This window comes from Heterodontus francisci, chromosome 36 (assembly GCF_036365525.1).
Source record: "Heterodontus francisci isolate sHetFra1 chromosome 36, sHetFra1.hap1, whole genome shotgun sequence".
Taxonomy (NCBI): Eukaryota; Metazoa; Chordata; class Chondrichthyes; order Heterodontiformes; family Heterodontidae; genus Heterodontus; species Heterodontus francisci.
This window is the reverse complement of record NC_090406.1, coordinates 13,428,835-13,449,158: the sequence shown is the minus strand read 5'-3', so window position 1 is coordinate 13,449,158 and position 20,324 is coordinate 13,428,835. Positions and strand designations below refer to the sequence as shown.

At 44.4% G+C, this 20,324-nt stretch overlaps 1 protein-coding gene across 1 annotated transcript in view; it reads left to right on the top strand.

Moving 5' to 3' along the window:
* The window catches only part of LOC137351601 (ADAMTS-like protein 5), a 109,265-nt gene that overhangs the window by 59,609 nt on the left and 29,332 nt on the right, over positions 1-20,324 (top strand). The window contains exons 3-4 of the mRNA XM_068016191.1: positions 9,925-10,079; positions 19,422-19,482. Of these exons, the coding sequence (XP_067872292.1) occupies positions 9,925-10,079; positions 19,422-19,482 (216 nt within the window). The remainder of the gene's footprint in view (positions 1-9,924; positions 10,080-19,421; positions 19,483-20,324) is intronic.

The following is a 20,324-nucleotide window of genomic DNA, read 5'->3' as shown; positions in this document are numbered from 1 at the left end:
CTCAACAAGGGATGGGCAATACATGCAGTCATGCCAATGCTGCCCACATCCTGAGAAGAAATAAAAGGAATGTTTAAGATAAGACTGTTTTAATTAGACAAAAGCATGCTTGCATCCTGAAAATTCCCCCACTTTCCCAGCCCCCCGCTTGCTTATTCAGTATTAGATGCCACATCAGTAACAAATAATTGGTTTCATCAGTGAGACCATCTCATTTCAGACTCTATGTTTCTAGTAATATGGCAGTCGCTATTCTTTAAAGTGCCAGTTGTCTTGCCCCCTCCCCCCACCACCCTGTTGGTCTAGTAATACAATCAGCTCTATTTTCCCAGCAAACTAGCTCTACTCTGAAGTTATCAACAGACCACAAACTGTAAATAATCAGACCTCTTGGGATGCTGGTGGATTAGTCAATCTGTATAAAGCACCAGCAAAGTCTTCCAGAGAAAACAGGAATCAGCTTCAGGGCAAACAAAGTTATTTTGGTTATCTTTGAAGAAACCCAATTTGACTTGATGGTGGTTGGGTTGGTATTTTGCTCATAGCTTCAGGAGCATCTTTAGCCCTTTCTTTTGAAAAAAAAAAGGAATGGCGTTCCTACTCCTCATGTCAGAATGCACTGGCAAAGCATGTTGGAACTTCAAAATGCTGCAGCATGGAGTGGCACAACGTGGGCATTGGCTCCACAATTCATCATGTGCTGAATTAGCCACAACTGCATGACTCAGGTTGGCAGGTATAAAGAGCACAAGGAAACGTGGAATGTGAACATGTCATTGGCGCATTAGTCCCCGTCCTTCCATACACCGTGAAAAATCTCTTCCTATTAACTCTACCTCACTCATTTTATCTTGCCAGGGCAGTTTATACGTAAATACTCCCCACTCCTCAAAGGTAATGAAACAGAAATCCAGAATATTCATTTGTCCTCACATCTATGCTATTCAACCCGCTCCTTACTCAAGAGGTTTGTGAATCTTTGGAATCCTCCACTCCTGAGTGCTACGGATGCTCAGTCGTTGAGTGTATTCAAGACTGAGATTGATACATTTTTGGGCATGAAGGGAATCGAGGGTTTTGGTGATAGGGCGGAAAAGTGGAGTCGATGTAGAAGTTCAGTCATGATCTTATTGAAAGACAGAGCAGGCTCATCTTTCTTAAGTTCCTTCCTCCCCATTATCCCACAGGTAGGAATAGTTCACCTTTCGCCACCATCGCCACCCACAATCAGTTGATGAACATGAGGGTGTTTAATATATATAGAAGACAGTGGCAGAGTTGGGAGACTAACTTCAGAATCTTACTCTAAAGAGATACTCAGTGACCAGAGCCTGCATCGAGATTGTTACAGTTGACATAGCAAACTGAATGGAAAATGCTTACATAGGAATATTGTTGGAAAAACATGACCATAAGTCATGACAACAGTAAGTAAGGTTCAAGGACAGGAAGTCTGTGTCATAGAAGATTTTTAATAATATATAAATAGTTCAGAAATCAAGGGCTACATGCCTGGTCTCTCAGAGAGGATATGGCAGTGTAGGACAACTGAAAGACTAGAATATATTTTTTTTTAATTGATTATATCTAGAAGTGAATTATAAAAGATTGAAATAGCCAACAATATTTTTATTTCTTCATCAAGTTACACGTTAGTGATTCAATTTCCCTTCAAACTTTAAAATCTTCACCCAAATGCATCAGCCTTTTGTGCTTTGTGTAAAATTTAGTCGCATGTACAAAGGCAGTCAGGGAAATAATCCATAGTTTCTTCTCCTCGGTGAACTGGTTCTTCAAGTCTGTGTCATTCAGATTAAAACTGAGCCACACCATGCTGTAACTTGAGAAAACCATTCGACCTGTTGACAATCGCTCCCCAAATTTGACACATCTGTTTATTAGTCTCCAGGCTAGTTCTATTTAAACTCAAAGCTGTCGACCTTGGGAAGATCCTAGATGTGAGCTTTACAGCCACCGGCCGTATTTCTGAGGGCACTCATGCCAAAAACATAAACACGCCTAAAACTAGCAAACTGCTTCTGGCGCATGGGCTGCAGGAGATGGGTAGATGTATTCTACTTGGCACCTCGTTATCTTCTTTTTCCTATCTTCCTCAATCTCGCTTTCTGTGCTTGTTTTTCTTCCTTTGCAGCATGTCAAGCCATGGAATTTGCAGATAATTATGCAACAGTTTTTAATGAAGTACTGCCCTGAATGATGGGATAGCTATGCCTCTTGAATTGCCAGCGCAGTCCGAACATGTAAGAAATTGTGATTCTCAGGGAGTGATGACCTCCCACAGGAGGGAAAGGTAGAAGTTTAATTTGTAAGTTATTACTTCCCTCCAGCTGTTCTACACACGTGGCTACATTCGCAACTGGATGCATTCTGAATTAGGATGTTAAATTTTGAATTGGATCAATGCAGACTTGAGGACGAGGCCCTAATGTTAGGCCTAGATTGGATGGGACTGTCCCATTAAGTTGAAAAGTGTATTGAGGCTTTCTGTCATTATTTTATTGCTCGGGGGCGCGTGCACAACAAAATGACAAAACGTCTTGCAACTGCAGGTTTCTTTCTGGCCTTGTAAAGTTAATAGCTGGATTGTACTGAGCAGCCAAATAGTTAAGAGATTACTATGGAGACAGAGCTATCCCAGTATTAAGAGTGGTATGAAAGCTCTCTATTTGCATCAGTTTCATGTGGGTTCCACTGGGCTTGTGGCCAGAGGTTTCTGTTTCTCATGTAGCTGAGAGAGAATGAAAGGGGTCCAATCTCCATGGGGGGAATTTTATGCTCTCCCGGCAGGGGGTTTGGAGGCGGGGAGAGCATAAAATCAGGTGGGATGGTAGCGGGAGCCGTTCCCACCACTTTCCCCGCTCTGCCAAAATTTATTGCAGGGCTAGAAGGCCTGTGAACGGCTTTCCCACCCCACCACCAATTGAGGCCCTTAACTGGGCAATTAATCCCCAATTAAGGGCCTCATCCCACCGCCGCCTCAATTAGCCACGTGGCAGGTGACCCTGTCCCCACATGGGAAGCACAGCGCGAGAAACCATGCGGGCTGCTTCCCGGCTCGTGGAGAGGGGTCCCTTGTTAAAAGGCACTTAGTGCCTAAACGAGGGACCCGGCATTGGGGGGGGGGGGGGGGCCGCTGAGATCCTCCCCCCGCCCTTGCTAACGACCCCCCTACACCCCGTCCCCCGTGGCCCTTACCACGCGAGACCCTTCCTGCCCTGACCTACCTGTGACCTGGGTCCAGCGCCGCCCCTGGGCCTCAGGTAGGTGCTCCTCTGGCAGCCACCACCGCCTGCGTGGTAGCGTTGCTCAGTGGAAGAGCTGCTGGCCTCTGATTGGCCAGCAGCTCTCCGAGGGTGGGACTTCCAGCGCCGTGGCCCTTGATGCCGTGGAAGGCCCACCACTGTCCACTTAAGTGCCTGATTAGCACTAAATTTGGTGGGCCTTCCAGAGAAGAGGCGATACGGGATTCTCGGTGTCGCCTTTTCCCAGACTTGTATCTAACCAGGGCTATAGGAATAACACTAAAGCAGAATTTCTGTCAGCTTTTAAACCTTAGACTGTTAATCTGGAAGGATGGTGGAAGCATATTCATAGTAATTTTCAAAAGGCAATTCACACTACCGCAAAAGAGCTAAACTAAGCACCAATAACATAATGCAGGAGAAATTAGGATGCATTATACCCATTTCCCAGGGATAAAATAGGCATAACCAATTTCTGGATGCAGGGTCCCATGCTCAAACTGCTTCAATGGCATACCCTGCTCAGTATTGGTCCTCACTATCTCTGGTGGCTGCCTAGAAGCCATGTTGGTCCAATAAAAGATGCAAAGAAGGATCCTGTGCCTGTTTCAGGACCCTTCTGCAATATTTGTGAAAAACTAGGTGGAGTATAGGCCGCGAAAACACCAAATAATCTTCCACTGCTACAGCGGCCTAATCAACGATGGTTAAAGGGACCACTGGAACATGGGGAAAGGAAGTACATTTTGTTTTAAAATTCTTCTACTTACCTTGATGTGGAGCAACAAGTGCTGCTGCTCACTCCAGAGCAAAACTGCAGAGCGCAATAAGCCTCGGCTCAGCCCTATCCTATTTGCCTCCCCCACCCTTCCTAGAATTACCTGCCTGGCCTGGTGCCTCAGCCAGCCAGATATGGGAAGGCCCAGACAGGTGATCTCTTTGGAGGTGGCCCATTGGTGTCCACATCTTGCGCTGTTATTACAACAAGGGTCAGAGAACCAATTTCTCATGATCCTCAAGCCTCCCTCTCTGGGTTCATGGATCATTCCCTGTACCCCCAATCGTGCCCAAAAATTGTCCTAAACCAATTTCTACCCCAATTTATCTTAAGCACTCTAATTCTGGTTACCTTGTTGTCCATGCTTCCCCTATTTTCTTTTTGTCCCTTGTTAATTTAATTTTACTTTTTTGCTGCCTTCTTTCTCCATATGTCCTTAAAAAATATTTTTTCATTTGATTGCACTCCTTTGAAATGCTTTGGGCATTTAACTACTTTAGAGGCGCTACCTTAATGCCAGTTGTTGTTTAATTTTCATTTTTCCATTATCCGTATTAGAACTGGTAGCAAAGATGAGTTTTCATTGGCTGATAATCAACTTTACAACCTGGGTTTTCAACCAATTGAAAGCACAGATGTTGAAGGATTTTTTTTATTCTTTCATGGGATGTGGGTGTCGCAGGCAAGGCCAGCATTTGTTGCCCATCCCTAATTGCCTTTGAGAAGGTGATGGTGAGCCACCTTCTTAAACCACTGCGGTCCGTATGGTGTTAGAAAGGGAGTTCTCAGATTTTGACCCAGTGCCAGTGAAGGAACAGCAATATAGTTCCAAATCAGGATGGTGTGTGCCTTGGAGGGGTACTTGCAAGTTGTGATGTTCCCATGCATCTGCTGCCCTTATCCTTCTAGGGGGTAGAAGTCACAGGTTTGGAAGGTGCTGTCAAAAGAGGCTTGGCGAATTGCTACATTGCATCTTATAGTTGGTACACACTGCTGCCACTGTGCACAAGTGGTGGAGAGAGTGAATGTTTAAGATGGTGGATGGGATGACAATCAAGTGGGCTGCTTTGTCCTGGATGGTGTCTTGAGTGTTGTTGGAGCTGCACCCATCCAGGCAAGTGGAGAGTTTTCCATCACACTCCTGACGTGTGCCTTGTAGATGGAGAACAGGCTTTAGAGAGTCAAAGGTGAGTTACTCGCCGTAGAATTCCCAGCATCTGACCTCCTCTTGTACCCACAGTACTCATATGGCTGGTCCAGTTAAGTTTCTGGTCAATGGCAACCCACCCACACCTTGCCAGGGTGTTGATAATAGGGAATTCAGCGATGATAATGCTGTTGAACTTCAAGGGGAGATAGTAGATTCTCTCTTGTTTGAGATGGTCATTGCCTGGCAATTGTGTGGCACGAATGTTACTTACCACTTATCAGGTCTTGCTGCATGCGAGCACGGATTGCTTCAGTATCTGAGGAGTCATGAATCGTACGGAACACTGTGCAATCATCAGCAGGCATTCCCGCTTCTAACCTTTTGATGGAGGGAGGGTCACTGATGAAACAGCTGAAGATGATTGGGCCCAGGACACTACCCTGAGGAACTCCTGCAGCGATGTCCTCAGACTAAGATGATTGGACTCTAACAACTACAATCATCTTCCTTTCCATGTATAACTTTTTTTTAATTCGTTGATGGGATGTGGGTGTCGCTGGCTAGGCCAGCATTTATTGCCCATCCCTAATTGCCCTTGAGAAGGTTGTGGTGAGCTGCCTTCTTCAACCGCTGCAGTCCATGTGGGGTAGGTGCACCCACAGTGCTGTTAGGAAGGGAGTTCCAGGATTTTGACCCAACTGCAACAGTGGAGGATTTTCTCCTGATTCCCATTGACTTCAATTTTACTCGGGCTCCTTGATGCCACACTCGGTCAAATGCTGCCTTGATGTCACTCTCATCTGACCTCTGAAATTCAGGTCTTTTGTCCTTGTTTGGACCAAGGCTGTAATGAGGTCTGGAGCCAAGTGGTCCTGGTGGAACCCAAACTGAGCATCAGTGAGCAGGTTATTGATGTGTAAGTGCCGCTTTATAGCACTATCAATGACACCTTCCATCACTTTGCTGGTGACTGAGTGTAGACTGATGGGGCATTAATTGGCCAGATTGGATTTGTCCTGCTTTTTGTGGACAGGACATACGCGGGAAATTTACCACATTATCAGGTAGATGCCAGTGTTGTAACTGTACTGGAATAGCTTGGCTAGGGGTATGGCTAATTCTGGAGCATAGGTCTTCAGTACTACTGCCAGGATGTTGTCAGGGCCCATAGCCTTTGTTGTATCCAGTGTCTTCAGCTGTTTCTTGATAACATGTGGAGTGAATTGAATTGGCTGAAAACTGGCATCTGTGATGCTGGGGAACTCAGGAGAAGGTCAAGATGGATCATCCACTTGGCACTTCTGACTGAAGATGATTGTAAACGTTTCTGCCTTGTCTTTTGCACTGACGTGCTGGTCTCAGTCATCATTGAAGATGGGGTTATTTGTGGAGCCTCCTCCTCTGGCTAGTTGTTCAGTTGTCTGCCACCATTCACGACTTGATGTGGTAGAACTGCAAAGCTTTGATCTGATCCATTAGTTGTGGGATCATTTTGCTCTATCACATGCTGTTTCCAATGTTTAGCATGCATGCCATCCTATATTGTAGCTTCACCAGGTTGGCACCACATTTTAGGTACCCCTGGGTTAAAGTGAAGGTTAAGGTGAATGCATTATAGATGTAGCTACATCAAATCTGAGGTATAGGAATGTGCACCAAACTACTGAAGAGGCTGTTGAACAAGTCGTTTCTGTAGCTCAGCAGTGCTTGGGTGATTAAACTTGCCTGTGGCACTGAAAGGATTAATTGACAGTTTGGAATGATAAAGGAGAGATTGTGCATGTTACAAGGATTGCAGTTAGGAGGCTGATTGAAAACTAGTGTGAAACTGATATACTTCTATTTCGCCCCCTTTTCTGTGTATGTGGTAGGTGCTTGAGTATCATATTTTATTGATGTCTGATGTTAAAAGCTTGTTCTCAACCTACTGCATCACTGTGTGCAATGTGGGGCATAAATGGTCTGTTCCATATGACTTAAAACTAAAACATATTATAGGGGAGCATCACAGTATTTGCAAGCCTCATTTCATGATAAACTCAAACATCAAGTATTTAAGATGCTGGTTTCACAATCCTGGGACAGCCAATAGAGTTGCATACAGCAGGTAGGTGAGGGATCTCAAGATACCATAGCCTGAGGGCTTGGAAGAGGAGAAAGCAAAGTAGGCACTCTCAGTAAAATTAAAACCTGTTTCCCATTGAGGAATAAGTCCCAACTCTAACATTATTCAAACTCTGGGGGTTTAGACGCACCAGGACATAGTTTGCCATGTCAGGTGGATAATTATTTGATCCTGAACTGAGCTTCTGACCTATATCCACTCCATCACCAAAACTGCCTACTTCCACCATCGCAGTGTTGCCTCTGCCTTCGCCCATGCCTTTGTCATTTCCAGACTCAACTATTCCAATGCTCTCCTGGCCAGCCTCCCAAATTCCACCTTTCATAAACTTGAGCTCATTCAAAACTCTGCTGCCTGTACCCTAACTTATACCAAGTTCCCATCTCCATCAACCCTCAGCTCGCTAACCTACAAGTCCATCAATGCCTCAAATTTAAAATTCTTATCTTTGTGTTTGAATCCCTCCATAGTCTCATCCCTTCCAATTTCTGTAACCTTCACTCGTCCTACACCCTCTGAGAACTCTGCATGCTTCCAACTCTTGTGCATCTCTAATTTCCTTTACTCCACCATTGATGGCTGTTCTTTCAGCTGTCTAGGACCCAAGCATTGGAATCCCCTCCCTAAATCTCTCCACATCTCTACCTCTCCTCCTTTAAGATCTTGAATATCAACCTTTGTGACCAAACATCTCTCCTAATAATCCTTAAATGGTTTGGTGTCCAAGTTTGTCTATAACACTCCTGTGAAGTGCCTTGGGATGTTTTACTATGGTAAAGGTGTTATATCAGTGCAAGTTGTTATTATCTCTGGAGTTTTGAGTGTTCAGAAGAAGTGGCATTGAAAAGTCTTTGATCAAATTTTACCAATAAAAAGTAATGAAGGTTTTGCTTTCATTGGCATATCTTCCAAAACCTACATTAAAAATGCTGTGTGGGATTTAGCATGAGTGCATTCTTTGGCCTCCTTGTCTTGGGAGACAATGGGTAAGTGCCTGGAGGTGGTCAGTGGTTTGTGGAGCAGCGCCTGGAGTGGCTATAAAGGCCAATACTAGAGTGACAGACTCTTCCAAAGGTGCTGCAGAAAAAATTGGTTGTCGGGGCTGTTACACAGTTGGCTCTCCCCTTGCGCTTCTGTCTTTTTTCCTGCCAACTGTTAAGTCTCTTCGACTCGCCACACTTTAGCCCCGCCTTTATGGCTGCCCGTCAGCTCTGGCGATCGCTGGCAACTGACTCCCACGACTTGTGATCAATGTTACAGGACTTCATGTCGCGTTTGCAGACATCTTTAAAGCGGAGACATGGACGGCCAGTAGGTCTGATACCAGTAGCGAGCTCGCTGTACAATGTGTCCTTGGGGATCCTGCCATCTTCCATGCGGCTCACATGGCCAAGCCATCTCAAGCGCCGCTGACTCAGTAGTGTGTATAAGCTGGGGATGTTGGCCGCCTCGAGGACTTCTGTGTTGGAGATGCGATCCTGCCACCTGATGCCAATGATGATTGCATTAGTACAGTGGAAAATACACCCCATTATACTGAGTATCAATGGAATATTCTGAGATGAATCCCCATAATGGTTGTATTCTTCAATAAATCCATCTTTAAAATGTTCATTACACCCTTTGTGTTTTAATTATATTTATCAAAATGAGACATTTCTAACTTAAAGTAACTCTCTGGAAGAGTGTACATCAGCATTGGTGTTTCCAAGGCTTGGGCAGTGGAACATGACATCTGGGCTGTTAACCTTAGCTCCTAGCATCGCTGAAGGATTGGATGGTATGGATGATTTAAGGCTGAGTGCCCAAACACAATGTTCCAGTACTTTATCCTCAGGAACAATGTGAAGATGACAGGTCTGGTCATGAAGATAGCTATTATGTGGTAAAATATATCTTGCTTCAGCACTAGGCTCAGAAACAGCAAGAAAATGGTTGTTCAGATTGAAAGGAGCAGAGACAAAGGGCTTCAGTTCAGTGGTGAGACTAGAAAAGCTGGTTTATTCTTCGTAGAGTGGAGCAGGTCAAGAGGAGATTTAATAGAGACGTTGGCTATTATGAGGCTTGTTGATCAGAGTGAATGAGGAGCTATTGTTTCCACTAGTAAGAGGGTCAGTAACAAGAGGACACATATTTAAGGGTAATTGGCAAAAAGACAGAGGAAAGATGAAGATTCTTCCTAAATGGTAAGTTAGAATGATCTGGAAATGCAAAGGAGGTGAAAACAGATGCAATAGTAACTTTCAAAAGGGAATTGAATATATTATTGAAAAGGAAAAACTTGCAGGGCTATAGTGAAAGAGCAGAGGAGTGGGACCAATTGCTCTTTCAAAGAACCAGCCTAGGTATGATGGGCTGAATGGTCTCCTTCTATGCTGTATGATTCAATGATTTACTCTGCATCTTACTCATGCTCTACCTTACCGGAATGCTGACATAGGATGCAAAAATGTGAAGACTCAGCTCACACCACTGGTACCTCGGCAAGCATAAAGATATAACTTTTAAAGGGCACGCTAACTAAGGTAGCTCTAACACTACTGATGTAATGGATTTGAAAGCTTCATCTGAGATGTATTGATTTATTTATGGCTGTTTCCACAAGTAGGCGGCGAATCAGAAGCTAAGAAGACCCCAGTGGGTGAACAGAGTGCGTCAGCGCCGTCAGATTTGGTCCAATGAGTGGTCACCATGGGGGAGCTGGAGCGCTTGTTCCAGCACTTGTGGTGGAGGAGCATCATTCAGGAGCAGGCGCTGTTTGAGGTACGTGACCAGAACTTTTGTCTGTACTGTACACATTTCCCACTAGTGCATTGGGCTCAACCAGTGCTGATTCAGGCTGACATTAAACAGAGTCCATGTTGAGTTGCAGTGCCACAGTAGCCCACTTCCACCACTGGAAACCTTCTGGAGTATTTACACAATGCTAACTCGCTGCTGTGTCCTCTGGTGGCAGAAATTGTGCACTGTAATAACTTGGAACTGAGTGAGAATCAGTACATGGACATTCGATGATGTTAAACAAAATTTCACTCAATGTATTGCATCATGTCCTATATGTTCGTCCAATTAACTGTTAACTTGTTTGACAGCTACTTACTCCTCTGTGTCATTTTGGGTAAATGAAGAGGCAAATTCTTGCCAAAGGAAAATCAATTTCCAGCTGTTCATATCCTGTGATTGAAACTTTAAAAATATTTACAAAAGCGAAAAGGAATGGTTTTTCAAATTAGCATTTTGAATTGGTTGCTATGTAAGACAGAAGTGAACTGCAAGTTTTTTTTTAAGGTAGTGTGAAAATTAAAAGTTTGAGGTAGTTTGTCCTTATTATGAGGTGAGAATTCAAGCAAAAACCTCACAAAAGCACAGTACAGTCTACATCTACAAACTTTTGCGGGAGAGGATTCTACATTTCCACTGCTGTTTGTGTGAAAAAGTGCTCCCTGATTTCATCCTGAAAGGCTGAGCTCCGGTTTTGAGATTGTACCCATTTATTCTGGATTCCCCCACCACAGGAAATAGCTTCTCTGTATCTACCTTATCCAATCCTTCTATCGTTTTAAATTAGATCACTCTTCACCATTAAACCTCAAGAGAATTGTCTCTGAATTAACAACAGGAGACTATACATGAGGAAACTATTCCTATCTGTGCTGGTGCTATCTCTCGCAACCCAACTGTTTTCTCTAATCCCAATTCAATGCCCTTTTCCCCATACACTTTAATATATTGCATCTTTCTCCTCCTTGTTTTCAAATCCCTCCATGGCCTCGCCTCTCCCCTACCTCTGTAATCTCCTCCAGCCCCAAAGCCCTCCAAAATGTCTGTGCTCCTCTAATTCTGGCCTCTTGAGCATCCCTGATTTTAACCACTCCACTATTGGTGGTCATGCCTTCAATTGCCTAGGCCCCAAGCTCTGGGAATACCCTCCCTACATCTCTCCACCTCACTTTCCTCCTTCAAGCTTTTGGTCATCTGACCTAATATCTCCTTATGTGGCTCAGTGACATATTTTGTTTTAAATTCTCCTGTGAAGCGCGTTGGGATGTTTTGTGACATTAAAAACACTATATAAATATAAGTTGTTGTTGTCTTAAATGTCACGATTAACTCTAATTCAATAGCTCCATATTCAGACAACACTTTGTGTGAAAAATTTGTTGCTCCCTTTATGCTTCCTATTTTTATGCCCTCCTATTATCCATTCATAGACCTGTGAAAATAGCCTTTGGTTAGAGCAGCATGTTCTGGAACCAACCAGAGAGCAGGTTATATTGTACTGGGTATTGTGTAACATGAAAGGATTAATTAATGACCTCAGAGTAAAGGCACCTCCAGATAGCAGCAACCACAATATTGAATTTTACATCCAATTTGAAAGAGAGAGGAGTGGGTCTAAGACTAGGATTTTAAACTTAAATAAAGGCAACTATGTGGGCATGAAAGCTGAGCTAGCTGGTGAACTGGGTTACTAGGCTAGAGATAGAATAGAAAAGCCATGGCAGACATTTAAGGGGATATTTCAGAAAACTCTGAATAAGTATATTCCTACTATAAAGAAACATTCTAAGGGGAGGACCCACCGTCCGTGGTTAACTGAAGAAGTTAAGGAGAGCATCAAACTTCAGGAAAAAGCATATAATTGTGCAAAAATAAGTGGCAGGTCAGATGATTGGTCAGAATATTAAGAATGGCAGAGAATGACTAAAAGGTTAATCAGGAGAAAGAAATTAGAGAATGAGAGGAAGCTAGCTATAAATGTAAAAACGGATAGCAAGAGTTTCTACAGGTATTTAAAAAGAAAAAAAGAGTAAGTAAGGTGCGTGTTGGTCCTCTAGAGAGTGAGAATGGGTAGTTAATAGTAGATAATAAGGAAATTGCGAAGGAAATGAAGAAATATTTTGCTTCTGTTTCCGCTACAGAGGATACAAAAAACATTCAAGTAATAGCTGTAAATCAGGAGGTGGAAGGAAGAGAGGAACTTGGTGAAATTACAATCACCAGGGAAGCAGTACTGAACAAATTGTTGGAGTTGTGGGCTGACAAGTCCCTGGGTCCTGATGGGCTTCATCCTAGGGTCTTAAAAGAGGTGGCTAATAAGGTAGTAGATGCATTGGTGTTAATTTTTCAAAATTCGCTAGATTCTGGAAAGGTTCTATCAGACTGGAAAATAGCAAATATAACCTCTCCATTCAAGAAGTGGGGAAGGCAGAAAACAGGTAACTATAGGCGTCTGTCGTGGAGAATCGATCATTAAGGAGGCTACAGCTGGGCACTTAGAAAAACTCAAGGTAATCAGGAATAGTCAGCATGGTTTTGTAAAAGGTCATGGTCATGTTCAACCAATTCATTGGAGTTCTTTGAAGGAGTAACATGCAATGTGGATAAAGGGGAGCCTGTTGACATACTATACTTGGATTTCCAGAAGGCATTTGACAAGGTGCCACATAAAATGTTATTGCGCAAAGTAGGAGCTCATGGTTTAGGGGGTAACATATTAGCATGGATAGAAGATTGGCTGTCTGGCATAAAACAGAGAGAAAGGCATAAATGGGTCCTTTTCTGATTGGTAGGATGTGACGAGTGGAATCCCACAGGGGTCAGTCCTGCCTCAACTTTTTACAATTTATATCAATGACTTAGATGAGGGGAGCGATGGCATGGTAGCTAAATTGGCAGATGACACAAAGATAGATTAGATTAGAGATACAGCACTGAAACAGGCCCTTCGGCCCACCGAGTCTGTGCCGAACATCAACCACCCATTTATACTAATCCTACACTAATCCCATATTCCTACCAAACATCCCCACCTGTCCCTATATTTCCCTACCACCTACCTATACTAGTGACAATTTATAATGGCCAATTTACCTATCAACCTGCAAGTCTTTTGGCTTGTGGGAGGAAACCGGAGCACCCGGAGAAAACCCACGCAGACACAGGGAGAACTTGCAAACTCCACACAGGCAGTACCCGGAATTGAACCCGGGTCCCTGGAGCTGTGAGGCTGCGGTGCTAACCACTGCGCCACTGTGCCGCCATAGGTAGGAAAGTATATTGTGAAGAGGACATAAGGAAGTTGCAGACCTATATAGATAGGTTGAGTCCTTCCTTTTGGCCTCCTTGTCTCGAGAGACAATGGGTAAGTGCCTAGAGGTGGTCATCGGTTTGTGGAGCAGTGCCTGGTGAAGCTATGAAGGCCAATTCTAGAGTGAGAGACTCTTCCACAGGCACTGCAGGTAAAGTTGGTTGTCGGTGCTGTTACACAGTTGACTCTCTCCTTACACTGCTGATTCTTTTCCTGCCAACTGCTGAGCCTCTTTGACTCGCCTCTCTTTAGACCTGCCTTTATAGCTGTCTGCCAGATCTGGCGATCACTGGCAACTGGCTCCCGTGACTTGTGGTCAATGTCGCAAGACTTCATGTTGCGTTTGCAAATGTCTTTAAAGCGGAGACATGGATGGCCGGTGGGTCTGATATCAGTGATGAGATCGCTGTGCAATACCTCCTTGGGGATCCTGACATCTTCCATGCAGTTCACATGGCCAAGTCATCTCGAGCGCTGCTGGCTCAGTAGGGCGTACATGCTGGGGATGTTGGCTGCCTCAAGGACTTCTGCGTAGGAAATACGGTCCTGCCACCTGATGCCAAGGATTCGCCTGAGACAACAAAGATGGAATGCGTTGAGACATCACTCTTGGCTGACATACATTGTCCAGGCCTCGCTGCCGGAGAGCAAGGTATTGAGAACACAGGCTTGAAACACTCGTACTTTTGTGTTCCATGTCAGTGCGTCATTTTCCCACACTGTCTTGGCCAGTCTGGACGTAGCAGCAGATGCCTTTCTCATGCGCTTGTTGATTTCTGCATCGAGAGACAGGTTACTGGTGATGGTTGAGCCTAGGTAGATGAACTTTTAAACCACTTCCAGAGTGTGGTCGCTGATATTGATGGATGGAGCATTTCTGAAGTTCTGTCCCATGATGTTCGTTTTCTTGAAACTGCTGGTTAGGCCAAATTCGTTGCAGGCAGCCGCAATCCTGTCAATGAGTCTCTGCAGACACTCTTCAGTGTGAGATGTTAATGCAGCATCGTCAGCAAAGAGGAGTTCCCTGATGAGGACTTTCCATACTTTGGTCTTCGCTCCAAGACGGGCAAGGTTGAACAACCTGCCATCTGACCTTGTGTGGAAGAAAATTCATTCTTCTGAAGACTTAAACGCATGAGAGAGTAGCAGTGAGAAGAAGATCCCAAACAGTGTGGGTGTGAGAACACAGCCCTGTTTCACATCACTCAGGATAGGAAAGGAGTCTGATGAGGCGCCGCTATGATGAATTGAGCCATTCATATTATCATGGAACAAGGTGATGATGCTTAGTAGCTTTGGTGGACATCCGATCTTTGCTAGTAGTCTGAAGAGACCGTGTCTGCTGATGAGGTCAAAGGCTTTTGTGAGATCTATGAAGGCAACATAGAGGGGTATCTGTTGTTCACGGCATTTCTGCTGTAGCTGGCGAAGGGAGAACAGCATCTCAGTGGTGGATCTCGCTGCTCGAAAGCCGCACTGTGCCCCAGGGTAGACACGCTCAGCCAGCCTCTGGGGTCTGTATAAAATGACTCAAGCGAAGGCTTTCCCCACTGTGCTGATTCCACGGTAGTTGTTGCAGTCACCGCAGTCACCCTTGTTCTTATAGAGGGTGATGATATTGGAATCGCGCATGTCCTGTGGTACTGCTCCCTCATCCCAGCACAGACAAAGCAGTTCACGGAGTGCTGAGAGCATAGCAGGCTTGGCACACTTGATTATTTCAGGGATAATGCCATCCTTTCCAGGGGCTTTTCCGATGGCTAGAGAATCGATGGCGTTACTGAGCTCCGGTTTTGTTGGCTGTTCGTCCAGCTCATCCATGACTGGCAGAGACTGGGCTACATTGAGGGCAGTATCAGTGACAACATTTTCCCTGGAGTACAGTTCTCGGTAGTGCTCCACCCAGCGGTCCATTTGCTTGCTTGGGTCAGTGATCGTTTCCCCTGATTTAGACTTGAGGGGGGCGATCTTCTTGATGGTTGGTCCAAAAGCTCTCTTAATCTCATCATACATTCCTCTGATGTTTCCGGTGTCGGAGGCCAGCTAAATATGACTGCATAGGTGTTGCCAGTAGTCATTTGCACAGCGCCTGGCTGTTCTTTGCACGGTGCTTCTGGCGGCTTTAAGTGCTAAGGAAGTTAACTCGCTGGGGGCTTTCTTGTAGTTCAGCAGTGAAGTGCGCTTGGCAGCTATGACTGGTTTCAGCTCTTCAACGTGAGATTGAAACCAGTCTGCATTCTGCTTCTCATGTTTGCCAAAGGTGGTCATAGATGGCAGATGACACAAAGATGGGTAGGAAAGTATGTTGTGAAGAGGACATAAGGAGGTTGAGTGAGTGGGCAAAAATCTGGCAGATGGAGCATAATGTGGGAAAATGTGAAGTTGTTCACTTTGACAGGAAGAATAAAAATAGCTCAGTATCTCTTAAATGGAGAAAAACTGAATAATTCTGAGGTGCAGAGGGATCTAGGTGTCCTCGTGCAGGAGTTAAGAAAGGTTAGTATGCAGGTACAGCAAGTAATAAAGAAGGCGAATGGAATGCTATCCTTTATTACGAGAGGAATTGAAAATAAAAGTAAGGATATTATGCTTCAGTTATACAGAGCATTGGTGAGATCACATCTCGAATACTGTGTGCAGTTTTGGTCTCCTTAGTTAAGGAAGGATGTAAATGCGTTGGTGGCAGTTCAGAGGAGGTTTACTAGTTTGATACCTGGAATGAGCAGGTTGTCTTATGACAAAAGGTTGGACAGACTGGGCTTGTTTTCACTGGAGTTTAGGAGAGTGAGGGGAGACTTGATTGGAGTATGGAAGATCCTGAACGGTCTTCACAGGGTGACTGTGGAGGGGATGTTTCCTCTTGTGGGTGAGTCCAGAACTAGGGGGCACTCTTTTAAAACTAGGGGGTCTCCCTTTTAGGACAGACATGAGGAGAAATGTTTTCTTTCAGAGGGTTGTGTGACTTTGGAATTCTCTGCCTCAGAAGGTGGTGGGGGCAGGGTCATTGAATAATTTTAAGGCAGAAGTAGTTAGATTCTTGTTAGGCACGGGAATAAAAGATTATAGGGTTAGATGGGAGTGTGGAATTCGAGACAGAAACAGATCAGCCATGATCTTATTAAATGGAGTGGCAAGCTCAATGGGCTGAATGGCCTACTTCTGCTCCAAATTCGTATGGTCATATGGTTATTTTACCATATTTGTCACACTGTTATATAAAAAAGTCTTCACACCACAAAGTAATTTGGATTTGCAGCAATTTAGGGGCATTGAAAATTTCAATTGGTCACCAGAGAAATGGATAAGATATTGAGATACAAGTGTATTACTTTCTAGATGTATTTTTAAATATTAATTCTCAGGATGTGGGTGTCGCTGGCTAGGCCAGCATTTATTACCCATCCCTAGTTGCACTTGAGAAGGTGGTGGTGAGCTGCCTTCTTGAACCGATGCAGTCTGTGTGGTGAAGGTACTCCCACAGTTTGTTAGCTAATGTGTTTCAAGTTTTTGACCCAGCAACAGTGAAGGAACAGCGATTTATGTCCAAGTCAGGATGGTTTGTAACTTGGAGGGGAACTTGGAGGTAGTGGTGTCCCCATGTGCCTGCTACCCATGCCCTTCTAGGTGGTAGCTATCACGGGTTTGGGGGGTGTTGCCGAAGGAGCCTTGGTGAGTTGCTGAGGTACATCTTGTAGATGGTACCCACTGCTGTCAGGGTGTGCCTGTGGAGTGGATGTTTAAGGTGATGGTTAAGGTGCTATATTTGGCCTCCGTGCCCTGGATTGGAGAGGGGTGGGAAATCAGCCAGCGTTCCAGTTGCTGACTGTTACCCAATGAAGAATGGCTCCTTGTACAAGGTGCCAAATGGTAGTCAGTTTCTGTGTAACCGAAACCCAGTGTGCCATCAGGAGAGGGACAAGGCAACTGAAATGTAACATTTGTAAACTACATAGTGCATCAACCACAGATAAAACTCCAGGCTTTTCCAACCTCCACTATGTCAGTGAAATGACATCAGAACAGAGCCCTGTGACTTTTGGGTTAACTTGACCTTGAATTGTTTTATAGCATGAAAATATAGGCTGAGGAATAAACCTAAATTACCTACTTTGCTGTTTCCCAGAGGAAGCAATGGTGATTTCAGTGATTAATGAACTGGTTAATATCCCTTTGGAAAACCATTTTGAGAATTCAAACTGTGCGCATAATTTCCTTCAAATAACATCTGCAAAAATAATTATCTGGAATTTTTTATGATTGCGATGGAGAGAAATATATAACCAGAGGGATAATTCTCAATTGAAATGTTCATGGAATTAGCTAAACGTTCTTAAAGGGGGAATGTCACCAAAGTGTTTTGGTGGACTGTGTTTCTGGAACAGAAGTGAATGACCTGCCTTGAAGTTTTGAGTTGGCTACCTGGTACCATTTGATATCATAGCATATGGTGTAACTGCTTTGGAGCAAAGTTTTCCCATGGAATGTTAATTTGGGATTTTGAATCAATAATGAAAAAGAGCTCCATCCAAGGTGGCTTACTACGGAAATGGACGGGCCAACATTCCTGCCCTTGTCTAATGAGATGTCTTAAAATTGGATACGATGTTAAACCAAGGCTCCCATCTGCCCCCTCAGGTGGACATAAAAGAACCCATGGCACTATTCGAAAAAAAGGAGGGGAATTCTCCCTGGTGTCCTGGCCAATATTTATCCTCAACCAACATCACTAATGCAGGTTATCTGACTGATATCATATTGCTCTTTGTGGGATCTTGCTATGCACAAATTGGTTGCTCCATTTCCCACATTACAACAGTGACTTCATTTCATAGGCTGTAAAGCACTTTGAGACATCCTGAGGATGGGAAAGAGTCATAGATTCATAGAGCTATACAACACAGAAACAGGGCTTCGGCCCACCATGTCTGTGCCGGCCATCAAGCCTATCTATTCTAATCCCATTTTCCAGCACTGGGCCCGTAGCCATGTATGCTATGGCTTTTCAAGTGCTCATCTGTAAGGTGATCTATAAATGCAAGTCTTTCTTTTGGTTTGCACTATTCATTGATCTCCAGCTCAGCTGGGCAATCAGGGCACGGAACCAAGCAAGGGGGGAAAATGTCAGCTATCCAGTGATCCTTTGCTGAGAAATTTGCATGTGTGAACATGGAGGATAGAATTAGAGGTTTGTGTACTGTCCCTCATGAGTGAATAACTCTCAGACAGTAATTATCTAGAGTCACAGATGAAGAATAGCCACTTGGAGGTGGGGAGGTATCTTGGTGATCAGCAGCCATGGAACCCAGGATTGCAATGGTCTTGCAAGGTTGAATACTCAGATACTCACTGTCTAAGGCCATATATGAAAAATGGCACTTGGGTAAGATCCCAAGGAAGGTTGGCACTGGTAGCGGAGCCTCAATCCCAGTGGGAGCCATTGTCTTCAGGAGCAAAGAGGAGAAAGATTTTATTTAAAAACTATTTGGAATTCAGGATGCAGTGAGCAAATCAGTGCATCAGTTGTCACTTCATCACCCTCCTTTCTCTGCAATTTCCTCCAGCCCTACAACCCTCTAAGTTTTCCGTGCTCCTCCAATTCTGGCCTCTTGTGCATTCCCGATTTTCAATCCTCCACTAATGGTGGCCTTGAACTGCCAAGACCCTAAGCTCTGGAATTCCCTCCGCCTCTCTCTCTTCCTTTAAGATGCTCCTTAAAACCTACCTCTTTAACCAAGCTTTTAGTCATCTGTCCTAATATTTCCTTATATGGCTCGGGTGTCAAATTTGATGACGCTCATGTGAAGTGCCTTGGGACTATATTAAAGGCACTATATAAATCCAAGTTGTTGTTGTTATTGTTATGTCATTCTAATCCCTTCCCCAGCTTGAGAAGAATCTCGTGAGAGAATATGTCATTGTGACAACCCAATAGTTATGTTTGATTTTGGTACAGAAATGTGACTCTACTCCTTTTAAGGAATCAAACAGATCCTATGTTTGTTTTCACTTGTCAGGTTCGCTAATACAGAGGGTTGTCCAGGGGATCAAAGGCAGTACAGAGTGTGTAACATTCTGGTGAGTAGACTTCTGTTGGAACATTTTCAGCACTGAATGCTCTTCACATCTTTCAACTTACTTATCTGAAACTCTGCTGTCTGTATCCTATCCCACAGCATTCCGTTCCCCTATCATCCTGTCCTTGAAAAACTTCTTATCTTCATGTTTCAGTTCCTTAATTGCTTTACCCTTCCTATCTCTGTCACCTTCTCCAATCCTACAACAACTACTCCCCTGCCCCACTCTGCCTGAACTCTCCATTCATAGCCAAGATATCCCCGGTAATGTGTTCTTTTCTAACTCTCATAAAGTCACCTTTGAAGACCCCAAGGACCTGTCCTCAGACCCTCCTCGTCCTCATCTCCATGCTGGTCCTCGGCAATGCTATCTGCAGACAAGTACTCTGACAACACCCAGCTCTACCATTTCACCACCTCTCAACCCCTCCACTGCTTTGTGCTGTCAGATTGCTTGTCCGACATCCAATTTTGGATGAACCACCATTTCCCCCTGTGGAACACTGGGAGGACCAAAGCCATCATTCTTGGCCCTCACCAAAAACTTCATACCCTTGCCAATGACTCTATCTCCCATCCTGGCTACTGTCTCAGGCTGAAACACACTGTTCACAACCTTAGCGTTCATTATGACCCCCAAGCTAGGATTTTAAGCCCATATCCCTCCACCAGGACAACTGCCATAGTCCACCTTATAATATCTCCTACCTGTAGCTCAATTCCCGCCCATCTGCCGTTGAAACCCTCACCCATGCCTTTGTCAACTTCAGACTCAACAGTTCCAATGCTGTTCTAGCCTCCACTCTCTGTAAACTTTAGTTTATCCAAAACTCTGTTGTCTGT